The sequence below is a fragment of the Coccinella septempunctata genome, chromosome 2 (genome assembly GCF_907165205.1).
Source record: "Coccinella septempunctata chromosome 2, icCocSept1.1, whole genome shotgun sequence".
NCBI classification, from domain to species: domain Eukaryota; kingdom Metazoa; phylum Arthropoda; class Insecta; order Coleoptera; family Coccinellidae; genus Coccinella; species Coccinella septempunctata.
The window spans coordinates 731,956-745,619 of record NC_058190.1 but is presented as its reverse complement, the minus strand read 5'-3'; the positions used below and the strand labels follow the sequence as shown (position 1 = coordinate 745,619).

General features: G+C 33.0%; 3 protein-coding genes across 4 annotated transcripts; 2 read left to right on the top strand and 1 right to left on the bottom strand.

Annotated features, from left to right (window-relative positions):
• Window positions 1–483: 483 nt before the first annotated feature.
• Window positions 484–1,798, bottom strand: LOC123308548. Its single transcript, XM_044891265.1, has 2 exons — window positions 1,283–1,798; window positions 484–1,228 (listed from the first exon to the last, which is right to left on the bottom strand). The coding sequence occupies exons 1-2, from the start codon at window positions 1,539–1,541 to the stop codon at window positions 723–725; spliced, it is 765 nt and encodes a 254-aa protein (XP_044747200.1). The 5' UTR covers window positions 1,542–1,798; the 3' UTR covers window positions 484–722.
• A 169-nt stretch (window positions 1,799–1,967) lies between these two features.
• LOC123308541 lies at window positions 1,968–3,610 on the top strand. The gene is made up of 6 exons (XM_044891250.1): window positions 1,968–2,164; window positions 2,235–2,319; window positions 2,406–2,767; window positions 2,826–2,927; window positions 2,982–3,305; window positions 3,366–3,610. Exons 2-6 carry the CDS (start codon window positions 2,297–2,299, stop codon window positions 3,608–3,610), a joined length of 1,056 nt encoding a protein of 351 aa, XP_044747185.1. The 5' UTR covers window positions 1,968–2,164; window positions 2,235–2,296.
• A 38-nt stretch (window positions 3,611–3,648) lies between these two features.
• Window positions 3,649–5,403, top strand: LOC123308540. 2 transcript variants are annotated; one of them, XR_006537138.1, is made up of 5 exons: window positions 3,649–3,926; window positions 3,983–4,123; window positions 4,186–4,717; window positions 4,774–5,009; window positions 5,066–5,403. XR_006537138.1 is itself a non-coding variant. In XM_044891249.1 (4 exons), exons 1-4 carry the CDS (start codon window positions 3,649–3,651, stop codon window positions 4,939–4,941), a joined length of 1,119 nt encoding a protein of 372 aa, XP_044747184.1. In that variant the 3' UTR covers window positions 4,942–5,403. The 2 variants fall into 2 exon arrangements, 1 of the variants encoding a protein (XP_044747184.1); XM_044891249.1 differs by having other exon boundaries at window positions 4,774–5,403.
• The last annotated feature ends 8,261 nt before the right edge of the window (window positions 5,404–13,664 follow it).

The following is a 13,664-nucleotide window of genomic DNA, read 5'->3' as shown; positions in this document are numbered from 1 at the left end:
TAAATAATAAATGTCTTAATATCCTTTACAGCCAATCTAATATCGAAGAGTATTCAACTAAATATTCTCTTCTAGGTCATACAACCAGTTATACAGAAAGTTGAGCCTAACTCTGTTATTTCAAATGGGATAACCTTTGTTTTATTACATATTTGGTTTCTCCACAAAATTTTAGCTGCGGTTTATTTGAAATCTCCTGAAATCGAACCTCAAGGTTCTGGAGATAAATTTGATGTGAAAATAGTCTTGTAGGAATTGTTATTCCTATGGTTTTCATTTTATTTTTTGTTATGTGCCACCATAGTTTTCCCTGATGATTTTTCAGGTTTGTTTCTTCGAATATTAATTTTCTGCCTTTATGTGCGATAAAATACCATAATTCACATTATAAAGGGTAGCAGGTTATCAACTTTACTCACTCATAATAATAAAGAAATCAATGAAATTCAAAAGAAATCACTGATCAAAAAAATTATACCAACATATATTTATAATTGTTTATTGGAAACCGGATAAGATATAATTGAATCACATACTTCAGAAACCCCACATGTCCACATTTCAGGCATGAGGGGTTTTTACGAAAAATCAACTTCTTAATAAAGAATGTAACAAGTTAAATTAATTTTGAGGTGAGGAAGGTGCACTAGCTGTAGCTCCTCCAGAAGATGGTTGAAGGACTTGCACAGTTGTGGTCAGCATAGTCTGAGCACAAGCCTTTGCTAACTGCTTGCTAGGTCAATACACTGATAGTATTGCTTTATTGTCTTCCCTATTATATTTTCCCTCATCTTGTTGTTTGTCAAACCTTTAGTACAAACAATAACTGAACAAAGGGCAACATGTAAGTATCCATTTGGTAGATACTGTCCACCAGATTGACAACCTGAATTAATGTCTTTGAGAACTTGTTCTGTTGATGAGTAAGTGGCTTTGGCTAGCTCTTTTATATCATCTTTTTTAAAACATGCCGCAGCTAAAGGTGTTAATAGCATTACATTAAGTTTTATACCTATAGACACTAACTGATTCAATACACAAACTGCTAACATTCCAGCAAGTGTTATATTGAGGGATATAGATGATCCAGCTTTATAGTTCTCTTTGTATTCAACTCCTCTATAATCTGATATAAAGCATGTTGTCGTTATCAACTTACTTTCCTCAGTGACATAGGGGAACTTTAATCTATAAATTTTGTTATCTGTCCTCTTGCCTCTTCTCCAGTCTGGAACAATTTTATATATCACTAGATCACAAAAAGCTACTGCTCTAGATTTACTGTTCAAGTCTAATGGTGGCATGTAGTCTTTACAAATTGTGCTGAATCTAGCTTGCAAGTCAGAGAAGTTGAATGACCCATGATATTCAAGGAACTGGCCAGGCGTTATTCCTGCTATGATATATGTTTTACTAACATGGTTAGTTAATTCAGCAGGAGTTGAGCTTGCCATATCGAATGAAGTCCTATTATCATTGTTATCTACTACATCAGTCTGAGCTAGAACTTCCTGATTTGCATTCTTCCGTTCTTGTGCCATTGAAACTCTACTATTTGTAGACTTCGTTAAGCACGTGTAGAGCCTTTTTCCTTCAGACAATTCTGATAATTTTTCTACAATACCATCTAATATACCATATATTTTAGGGATTTTAAATTCTTTGTAATCTGTGATGAATACCTCAGATCAATCAGATTGATCTTAGGATGAATACGTTGACAACGTTGATACAACCAAAGAGGAATCTTTGATACAACTGTTGGTTTTATCCAGACCAGATTTATCTGGATCCACAGATCACAGAGATCTCTGTAATCTGTGTCTGGATCTTTGATCCAGAGACTCTGGTTTTATGCATACAGTCTCTGGTTTTATGAGCAGCATACATTAATTGTCTCCAGATGCCAAATCATATCGACCAATCAGAGTGCAGCGCATCTCCCGCCAAAACATTTCTCTGGTCTGGCCAACTTTTCCCCCGACCGGGTTATTCTCGATCTCGAACGAACTTCTTCATGTAATCGTACCATTAGATCCTCTTAATTTTGATGATACTCTGTTATCTGTGAATGTAATAAGTTCAAAATTTCGCATTTCAGTTTGTTCTTTCATTAAATTTCGAAAACAGCGATTATTATCGCTTATACAGATTGCGAAAGAAGGTAATTAATTAATAATTGCTTTTTGACTATATTAAAATATTTGAACGAGTTTCTGATATTTGCCTTTCAGCCGGTGGTAATATCTATATCAGTTTATCAGCTCTAAAAAGCAGTTTTTATTGCTACGTTTGAATGATCGATATGGATCAAGAAAGGTAAAGTTTATTCATATGGTTCATTCCGATCTGAGTTACAGAATAGGGGTGATTTGATTGTTGTCATCAGCTTGCTATTTTTGTAGTAAACAGCTTCTTTGTCACATATGTGGCAAAAGGTTATCCAGTGTGTCTACATTCAACCGCCATATAAAACAGGTGCACCTGCAAGAGCCACTTACAGGAAAGGACACGAAGAATATTAAATGTCCACTTTGTGAGGATAAACTTAAATTATCATTTGGAAGCCATGACCAGTTAGTGGATCATATAGAAAAAATTCATTTTTTGACTATTATACGATCAACTCTTTATTTTGGAAACAAAGAGGAATTTGAAGCTTGGAGAGCAGTTGACAATAGAAATATAGATTATGCCTTTCAAAGAGGTCAAAAGATCAAAGATGATGAGTACATATACTATAATTGCAATAGGAGTAATACAAGAGGTGAGTATATTTAAGCTATCTATCTAAGTAACTCAATTATTCAATTACTTCTATTCAGGATATGACAGTAAAAGTAACCAAAGATGTTCAAAAGCAGGAGGAAGCATTAAAATATCAGGATTATGTCCATCTAGAATTTGTGCTAAAATAACTAATTCTGGTAACACTTTTAATAATATAGTTATTGTACTAGTGTTGATTCATTCTATTTAAGGAGTAACAGTGAACTATATTGAAACACATGCTGGCCATGATGATGAACTCCGAGCCAAACATTTATCGAAGGATCAACAGGAAATGCTCGCTGAAAAATTATGTGCTGGTGTTACAAAAGAGAGAATACTTGAGGATGCGAGAATATTAGAGGAAGGGAAGCTCACCAGAATGAATATTTTAACAAGAGGAGATCTCTCATATATCATTCGAAAATTCAATATAAACAAACAACGACATGCAGATGATATGACAGCAACAGCCTTAAAAGTGGAAGAATTGAACTGTCAAGATGAAAACACTGTTTTCTTATTCAAGCAGATAGGTATGTTTTTATACACTAATTTGATTCTGATTTAATACCTGCTTATCATATTTTTATCAGGAGAAAGTCACCCTCAGCTGCAAATTGAAGATTTTGCTATAGCTTTCATGAACAGGACTATGGAAAGAAAGCTGAGGGAATTCCCAAAAATTATTTGTATTGATGGCACTCATGGAACCAACATGAGGAATTTTGAATTGACTATTGTTTTAGTCAAAGATGAGAACAATGTTGGGTTCCCTGTATCCTTTTTGATTTCCAATCGTTTGGATCAGACGATCCAAAACATTTTTTTAGGTCATTAAGGGAAAGACTTGGAGACTATATAAAATGTGAGTATATTATGACAGACGATGATGCCAAATATTTCAATGCATGGTGCCAAGAAATGGTGAAGGATGAGAAGCCAAGGCGTTTGCTTTGCACGTGGCATGTCATAAAAAACTGGAACATCCAAGGGAGAAATAAAATAAAGAAAATAGAAATCAGAAAAGGAATGAAATACAGAATGAGGCATATATTGAAAGAAACTGACCAAACCAAATTTCTAGAATTGAAAGAAGAGTACTTCAAATATTTGGAAGAAGAATGTGAATATGATTTTTTGAAATATTTACAGAAGTGAGTTGTGATATAAGCAATTTAGGCAACTTTATTCTAATTTCATATTCTTTCAGACACTATTTTCAGAGTATTGAAAGAATAATGATGTGGTCCCATTGCTACAGGATAAATGTTGGTATTAATACTAACATGGCTATTGAGAGCCTAAATAAAGTGATAAAATACAATAAAATGAAGGGAAAGCAGAACCTACGGTAAATATTTGTATATTGATACACTATAATTATGTATATTATTTGGAATATGTGGATTTCAGAATAGAAAAATTATTAGATTTATTAGAAGATCTAGTACAAGATAAAATGTGGAAAAAAATTATTGATTTGGAGAGACCTAACGCCAATTCCTACCAAAGCAGAGTAGGTAGAGAAGCTCATATAAAGGCTGAAAATGAAGTAAAGGACAAAGTGATAGTATTAGATTCTGGTGAGTTTAAAGTTTTCTCGACTTCGGTAAGTGGAAAATTTTATATAGTTAAATATAACGAGATGTGTGACGATGAATGCAGAACCTTGTATTGTGACCAATGCAAAGTATGCATTCATAAGTATCAATGTCAGTGTCCAGAATACACTATCAAAACTGCATTGTGTAAACATATTCATGCAGTTGCTTTGGCCGAAAAGAGGAGCGATTTTGTTGTAGGTCCAGAGAGTGATGAATCTCCATTATGTATAGATGAGCCTTCGACTAGCAGAGTTCGAAATCAAAATGAAGTTGACAATTTTATTGAAGAAATAACAGAATCTCAAAATACTGTTTCCATTGATCCTAGTACCAAGCGTGAGGTAAGTTGGGTAGAAAATTGGTGATGGGAATATCCTGTGCATTAAAATTTTTGTAGACTGTATTGAAAGATACATTCCTGAAATTAAAATCATTGGATGATGAAGAATTTTATAAGATGGTAGAGATTATCAATAAAACTTATAATAGTTCTCAAGCCAAAAAAACCCAAAGAGTAGAAAAAAGGAAAATAGAAAAGCAATTATATTATCCTAACAAAAAGTAGAATATTATGAATGTTGGTGATGGAATATTATTCACATTTATAACTTGCTTTTCGTTTGAATTTAGAAGGTTAATATTAATCCACTGCTGCTTTGTGTTGGTTTTCATTTTCGATTACTTTGTAGATATCACTTAGAGGGTGTGAAGGTGGGGAGGTGGTGGGTCAATATCTACATCTATCATGGATGTCTGATTTGTAGAATATGTGTGCTTCACTTTAGAAATGATAATGCATGAATTTGTCTTTTTAGTGATTGTGAAATATAATTTCATTCATGTAGGTAAATGTGGTTTTATTTTGATTTTGGATTATCTAATTATACTAAAGAAATGTATAAGATTGCTTAATTTATATCCATTCTGAATACATTTTGTTTGTTTGTAGTGTTCACTTGTGTTGCGCACTCAAACTTACTCCGAGTAAGCTCTGATTACTCAAATTTACAAATGTATGTATGTCCTCAGAGTATGCTCTCTGAGCATGGTCATACTCTACTCTTGTAGTAAGTTTGTGAATGCAACCTTGGAGTATAATGCTATTGTACATGCACTGTTGCTTCCCATGAGTTATGCAGATTTCTTTTGTGAAACAAGTAAATGTAATTGACTCGTACTTCTTGGATATTCTATTGTTCATTGTAGAAAATAAAGAATGATAACTTTTTAACCTGGATGTTTCTGTTATTCCCTATGTCCTGCCAATTTCATTTTCAAGAGCATCTTTGAAAAGATTTGAGTGAGAAAATTTGTGTATCTCTTTTTGTAGGCCAATTCTTCAAAGTTTCTGATCAAAAAAATTTAAGAAGCAATTATGAAGTTATATTGCCTACGAGTTCTGTAGAAAAATATCCCTAGAAAGTTAATCCTTATTTTGAATAGACATCAAATTGTCTGATAACATTAGTGATTTTTTTCTAATCTATTTTGAATATGACTTAGATTTATAGTTACGTTTTAGTATTCAAAGCAAACCTTCCTTGAAGTGGATACAATTTTCAATATCTTTTTAATATTAACTAAAATGGCATAATAAATTTAGGTAATTATGAAGTTCCGTATTTTTATTACATTAACCAAATTTTATATCATATTCATCCACATGAGGAACTAACGGAGAAATTTGTACAATACTATACTTTCAATATTATTATTTTCAATCCATGTTTGAATAATATACTTCATATTAATCAGTGGATTACAAAACAGAACACTAATATCAGAGACTCTGACTATGACTTATCACAAGTTGAGCTTTGTAGCAAAGATCTTTCTTTGTAGGTTAAGCCAAAGAGTAACCAACAAGAGGATGCACTCTGTCATTTTGGCCGGTTGGGTTTCAATGACCTTGAAGTTTTTCTAGATATTGGTGGGGGTCAACCAGAAAAAGACAAGTATAAACTTTGCTCTCTCTCTTTTAGAATTTTGAATTTGGCGGTATATCCGAAATCATCGCCATTCCTTTTATGAACGAACAAACGAATAAGACAAGCTTTTGATAAACTTCAATTTTATAAGTTTTACCAAAGTTTAACTAGTGACTAGTGATATTTTAAATCGTTTTTTTCAAGACGATCTATAAAAATTGATCCTGTTTTGCATCCCTTTTTTGTTATATTTAGTTTAGTAGTCGTATTGCTCGTTGGAATACATCACATTTTGCATGATTGCATGATTCTTATTTGTTATTTTATTTAATTTATTTGTTGGTTTTATTTATTTGCTTCATATTGAACTGCATGTCATTATGGGTGACCATAGCAAGAAAAAGAAGTGTTCTGTTAAAAATTGTGCTTCGTTAGGTGAGAGACTTTTCAGATTTCCCAATCCAAAAGAACCACATCGGGTTTTGCAATGGCAATTGGCCTGTAGCGATGAAAATATTATGAAAAAAGAACCAGCCTTGTTGTATGCTACTAATAGAATATGTAGTGACCACTTCGAACCTCATTTTATGACTAGTCACAACTTGAATAAAGCTGCTGCTCCTACACTAAATTTGTTTAAGAAACCAAAAACAGTGGATGTTGAAACGCAGACAGAGTTTTTAGGACAAACTAGGGATGTTGGAGTACAAGCAGTATGTATTATTAAAGAAACTGTACGAAGAGAAGAAACTAGAAAGTCTGAAAATACCCAGACACAAACATGCCAGGAAATATCATCTAGGACCCCAAGAAAAGAAAAATTAAGACATTTGTTGAAAGTAATTAAAGCAAAAGTAGGTATTTTCTTTTTTAATCACTGTAATTGTTCCAGACGAAGACAAACATGATTGGACGATTGAAAATGGACAATATAAACCTAGAGAAATCTTTTGAAAAATCAAGCTCTAGAGTCAGTTCGAAGGAAGTTTTTAAGAATTCTTGTGAAGTACATCTTCCAAAAGTTTTGGGCAATTTAGCAAAAATTGTCTGCGACTTGAAAGATAGAAAAGCACAAGGCAGAAGATATTCCAATGAGCTTAAGCAACATGCTCTTTCAATATATTATTCGAGCCCTAAAACATACAGGAAGATGGTACAAAATTATTGTTTCCCTTCAGTCTCAACGCTGAGAAGAATGACAGAAAATATTCAAAGAAAACCAGGATTGAATGATTTTGTCTTCAGAAGCCTGAAATGGAGGTTGAAGAATAAAGCCAACGAAGATAGGATTTGTGTGCTTTCGATGGATGAAGTCTCTCTGAAAGCACATTTGCAATATGATCCGAAAAATGATGAGATTGTTGGATTTCATGATTTGGGTTAGTAGTTTCGCAAATATTATAAATTAATGTTTAAAAGAAATCTTTTCATTGCATTTCTTTCAGGTAATGGAAAGGAATTTGTACCGGCCAAAAATGCCCTAGTTTTGATGGCCAGAGGAGTGAAGGACAAGTGGAAACAGCCCTTAGGATATTTTTTCGTGAATTCAGTCTGTAGTGCTTCAGACTTGAAAACAATTGTCTTCAATTGTATAGAAAAAATGGTTGAAGCAGGGCTTGATGTTAGAGCTCTTATTTCTGATATGGGCTCTAACTTTGTTATGTTTTCTAAACAGTTGGGTATAAGCACTAATAATTCTCAGTTTCAGGTCAATGGTAAAACTTTATTATATATTTTTGATGCCCCACACTTGATGAAGTGTATGAGAAATTTATTAATGAATCATGAAGTGCACTTCGAAGGTCACACAGCAAACTGGAAGCATATCGAGGAACTTTATAATATTGAAAGAAATAAAAATTTGAAAATGGCTACTAAGTTGACTGAAGCACATATATATCCCACTTCATTTCAGAAAATGAAAGTGAAGTATGCTACTCAGATATTCAGTGCAACAGTAGTTTCTGGTAAGAAATTGTATCAAAATTGCACATTATATTATGAATTAAATCAATTGATTTTAATGAAGTATACTCATGTTTTAAAGCTTTGTCGACATATATTGCTTGTGGGGAAATGTCCGCTTCAGCTGCAGGCACGGCACATTTTTTGGAGCAGCTCGATCACCTGTTCGATCTGTTGAATTCATCAACGACAAAAACGACCAATCAATATAGGAGACCATTTTCAGGATTGGAGGACCAGGAAAAATTTTTGATGTCAATGTTGGATGCTTTGAAAGGAATGAAAGTCTTTTCAAATACAAATACAGGTAAAAAAGATGTAACTGGAACTTTTAAATGCATAAATTGTTTCCAGATTACTATCAGTAGTATCATGAGATTGTGGCATTTTCTCAAAAATGATGGACTCCAAGAGATCAGGACTAGAAGATTGAATCAGGATTGTATTGAAAACTTCTTTGGTAAGATAAGGCAGCAAGGAGGTAATTCAGTGAATCCAACACCCATACAATTTATGCATGCTTTTAAAAAATTGTCTTGTATGGATTTGTTGGATTGTGTGGATACCTTCAATTGTGCTGCAGATGTAGATAAACTTTTAATGGCCACTGTAGATTTACCTGCAACTGTAGAAGAAAATCTAACAATGCAAATAAGGGAACCTTTCAAGGTAGAGTGAAAAAGTATTTTGGGCTATGGAACTAGTTTTTTCTTTTTATGGTTTGGTTATCAGAATTACTTTTTATTTTCAGCTTTTATTTTTTATCATAACAAAAAATCAATTTTGATCTATGAATAAGGGGTACTTATCGTGTATGCATTGAATTTTAATTTTTTCATAACGTGTACCTCTAATTAGATCAAAAATTTTTTTTGTTGCTTCGTTTTGAGCATGCCTGGTGAGTAACTTGTTGATTATGAATGCACATGCTGAAAATCTACATCATTATTTCTTTAGATCACCAATGCGGATTTTAGAAGGAGTGATTTGCCTTCTAAAAATGTGGAGCAATATATTAGCAGATATCTGATAAGAAAATGTCTCAAAAAACATACTTGCACGGAATGCCAAACTTACGCATCTAAAGTTGAAGATATGGACTCTAATAAGCTTTTCTGCCACTTTAAGGGTATAGTTTAAATTTTTCCTTTTCCTTTTGTTATGGAAGGTATACTTGCAGCTTCTACTGATAAATATGGAAAGAAAACTGGAAATTTTGGAAAGTTGCTGATTCCAGATGAATCATTTGTAAAATATGTTTCATCAATGGAGGAATTACTGATTACAAATGTGAAATCAGTGGCAACCAGAACACCTAGACAGACTCTTTTTGAAAAATTGAGAGCTATTCCCTTTTATCACCCTTGCCCTCAATTTCCTTATGTGTATTTGATACATTTATTCATAAGAATGAGAATATTTTATATTGTGAAATATGCAAATCAAAATTTCAAATCGGATGAATATAATAAGAGGAAAAGCAACAAATTGAGAAAGCTACAAATATTGCAACATGAATAGTGAGTTGCTCTCAATTTTTCAAAAATCGAGGATTGTGGATAATATGTTTCTTAGGGATTCTATCCCACTGTAAGCATATCATTATGTGATCAGAAGTTTATTCCACTCAATATACTCTTTTCATAGTCGCAATGAAGCTATACAACTTGAAGGATTACAAAAAAATATTGGAAGCTATCAAGGAGGAAGTATAATGATTAAATGGATTCAACTTCGCAGGTGTTCCTACTGCTCTCTATTTTTCATGGATTATGAATATGCTCAGGGATCCTATCCCATTGTAAGAATCTTGCATTATGTGAACAGAAGTTTATTCCACTCAATATACTCTTTTTCATGGTTTCGAGGAAGCTGTACCATTTGAAGGACACACTGCAAAAAAATACTGGAAGGCTATCAGGCAAGAAGTACAATGATTCATCTTCACAGGATGTTTTTGCAATATATTTAAATTATATTGAATAAATGATTTGAAAAGATATGTGTTATTGATTTAGTGCTGCGAAAAAATATTTGGTACATAAAACTGAATCTTCCAATGTGTGTCATCTCTATCTTATATGAGCATGTAATGTATAATCTCTACATCTTCATGGGGATTCCTATCTTGCAGATCCTTTGAGAATTGATCGATTAATGAAGATGGAACTTCATTTTATATGTGCAAATAAAGCCACTCTTCATAAAAAAGTATATTATGGTTCATGTCTTCTAAATCTACTCTTTCAATTTGTGTTGGGTTGGAAATACAGTAATTAAAAATAGATCGTATCAACACCCAACTCGCAAATATTCAGAGGAAAACTATCTTTATGGAATCTTTAATTAATATCCTTCGTATATACATACTCAATTCCATTCAAAAATATTAATATGTAGTAGTGGTGAAAAAACGAACCTTTCAATAATGAAAATTTTACATGTAGATGGAACTTATTCCATATGGATAGATAAATAAAACTTATCTCTTGAAAAAGAAGTACATATATTCTTCATTTCCCCTGAAAGTATTATTTCAATTTATTTATTGGGAATACTCATAATTCGATATTCGAACTATTTTGAAAGAAGTCGCATTATTTTCATAAACGGAAATTGATTCGTTTCCGACAGGATACGAAAACGAAAGCCGATGACTGCCGATATTCGTTCGGTTCGCAACTAGCAATTTGATTGGACGCCCAGATTCTCCATTTGACTGCGGATGATTCTGTTCGCAGTATTCCTGGCGCGTATCGTGTCCCCACTCCAAGGCTAAAATTCCATGCGTCAGATTTCGCCTTGTAAATTGACAGAGTGAAACCTCTTGTTGGTTACTCTTTGGTTAAGCTATCAGCTGAAAGCTGTCAATTCATAACACAACATTCGTTTTTCGATTAACACACGTCAATATCGGGTGCATTGCGTAGGGAAAACGACAAACGAGATAGCTTTGCCCTGATTGGCTAGGATTTTGGGATTCTTTGAGAGAATTAACGTATGCTCAGAGAGAAGATAAAGTTTTGGCGGGAGATGCGCTGCACTCTGATTGGTCGATATGATTTGGCATCCTGGAGACAATTAATGTATGCTGGTTTTATGTATTATATTCAGAGATATATCTATATCTCTGATTATAATTAGAAGAAGAAGTATATTAGTGTTCTGTGGTTTTATGTTTTTTTTTTTGGCAAAGACAACCATAGAGAAAGGGAATATCAGAGATATTATTCTATATCTCTGGGGAATATCCGCTTTAGGCACTGTTCTATGGTTTTAGGCAGAGATATTATTATTAATATCTTTGGTTTTAGCCCAATTCGAATCGGTCATCATCTTTAATGGAAAATTTACCTCTTTTGAAGCTTGCAGTCCAATTTTTCACGGTCGCATACGGAGGACATTGATCACCGAGGGTATTAATCATGTCTTCGTAACACTGCTTATCTCTTAACCCTTTTAAATACAGGTACTTGATGATGGCCCCATACTCCAATTTTTCGATTTTCACAATTTCGGTGGACATCTTCTTTCTTTTAATTTATTGCGTAACTCTGGTTTACTTTTTTGACCTCAAACTTCACACTGACACTTCTAATGAGTTATTGTTCGTTTCTATGGTAAAGCATTTTTTTATGCATGGAACTGGTCTAGGCTAACTAGATATCAATACATCTTCGTACTTTGTATTCTCATATTCATTCATCTTGCTCGATATACATATCAAGTCTCAAGCCTGCAGCACTTCTCGAAACCAACGATTAGTGGTTTCCTTCATTAGTACTCTCATTTTGTACCTCTCATAATTAATCAATGGTATCTTCTATTTTTCTGATGGACGTTCTAATCGTGCTTACTTGTAAGCAGTCTGTCTCTGTAATTCCAATTTCGTAACTGAAAACAATCAGTAAAAGTTAAATACTTATCATCATTTACATAGAAAATTTATTTCATTATAATCTGTATAAATCATAACTCGTCTTCCATTCCACACCAAATTCATAAATGGTTTCCTTAAGATTCAGATGAACAGATTTCACATGTTCTTTTATGTAGTTTTTCTGACCGTTTCAAATTCTATTCATAGGAATAGATCTAATATGAACCTGAATATAGTCACATTTTCCTCACCTTAATTTTCAAATATACAGATTTCACATGAACTTCAAGGTGTTTTGTTCGAGTCCCAGACATTTTTTGATGGCAATCCAGTGGAGTATCATGATTTTTTCCAACAGGTATATTCGCTGAGCTATAACATTAAGATGAGTTTTTCTTTTGAAAACATTAAAAAATGACTTAGAAAGACTGAGGGCGATTCTTTCTGAGACATTTTAAATGTTTTCATTTCAGCATCCTAGCACAAACAGAAACGGAGATAATGACCAATGTTGGAATCGCCCAAATTTAAATTTTGTCCTATAACTCGAAAACAGAAGAAGTTTAGTTTCTCGAAAAAAGTATGAACGTAACGTGCTATTAATTTTGCTCTATCTCGATGGGTTAAAAAGATGTAGTTCATCACCAATTTTGCCCACTCTGTACAAAAATAGCACATGGTTTTAATTCTATAAATTTGCATTTGTTTCGGAGGAACATACAGGGTGTCCCAAAACTAGTGAATCAAACGTCACACTACCTCTTGACTACGATAGAGTAGACCAAATATTATCGAATCACACCAACTTTAGTTCAACGAAAATGTACCGTTTCCAAAATAATCAGAATTTTATTAAAATACCTAAAGTTGCCGATTTTCGAACTATTTTTCTCGATCACAGGGCCAGTTTGTGAAAAAGGATATCGATTTTAAATTATACTGAACTGAGATTATTGTTTTATCCCTCTAATTGAAATTATTTTAAGTAGTTAATCGATAACCTAAGTAAATGTAAATTAAAAAAATTTTTTTTACATGTTTTTTATTACTCAGAATAAACCCCCTCTATAGGGGTGATAATATGGGAGAAAAACACTATCCTCAATCACAAATTGGCCATGTGACTGAAAAAATTGTTCGAAAATCGACAACTTTGTTAGGTTTTTTCAGAAACGGTACATTTTCGCTCAACTAATGTTGGTGTCATTCGATAGTATTTGATTGGTGTCACTAGTTTTGTGACACCCTGTGTATCACTGTGTCTATATTGAAAAATTAATCCAACGATTGGAGTTATGATTTTCATACATTTTTGTTAAACAGTTCAGCCCCTATGTCAATAAAATTCTTTCAACTCTAACTTTATCTAACTAAAGTCCCTTTAATTTCAAAGCTTCCTTTAACCCTACTTAAAATGACAGTAAAGAAAGCTTAAAGTGACTTTAAATTTGATGATGAAACTGGACCTTAGTATTTAAAAATAGTTGTTCATTAAGTAAGCTACTGAACTGATTG

Coding starts and splice junctions, on each gene's coding strand:
- LOC123308541 (XM_044891250.1), top strand. CDS start 2,297: ATGATCGATATGGATCAAGAAAG. Junction 2,320..2,405: donor ATCGATATGGATCAAGAAAG/GTAAAGTTTATT, acceptor CTATTTTTGTAG/TAAACAGCTTCTTTGTCACA. Junction 2,768..2,825: donor CAATAGGAGTAATACAAGAG/GTGAGTATATTT, acceptor ACTTCTATTCAG/GATATGACAGTAAAAGTAAC.
- LOC123308540 (XM_044891249.1), top strand. CDS start 3,649: ATGACAGACGATGATGCCAAATATTTCAATGCATGGTGCCAAGAAATG. Junction 3,927..3,982: donor TTTTTGAAATATTTACAGAA/GTGAGTTGTGAT, acceptor ATATTCTTTCAG/ACACTATTTTCAGAGTATTG. Junction 4,124..4,185: donor AAGGGAAAGCAGAACCTACG/GTAAATATTTGT, acceptor TGTGGATTTCAG/AATAGAAAAATTATTAGATT.
- LOC123308548 (XM_044891265.1), bottom strand. CDS start 1,541: ATGGCACAAGAACGGAAGAATGCAAATCAGGAAGTTCTAGCTCAGACT. Junction 1,229..1,282: donor GCCACCATTAGACTTGAACA/GTAAATCTAGAG, acceptor AAATTGTTCCAG/ACTGGAGAAGAGGCAAGAGG.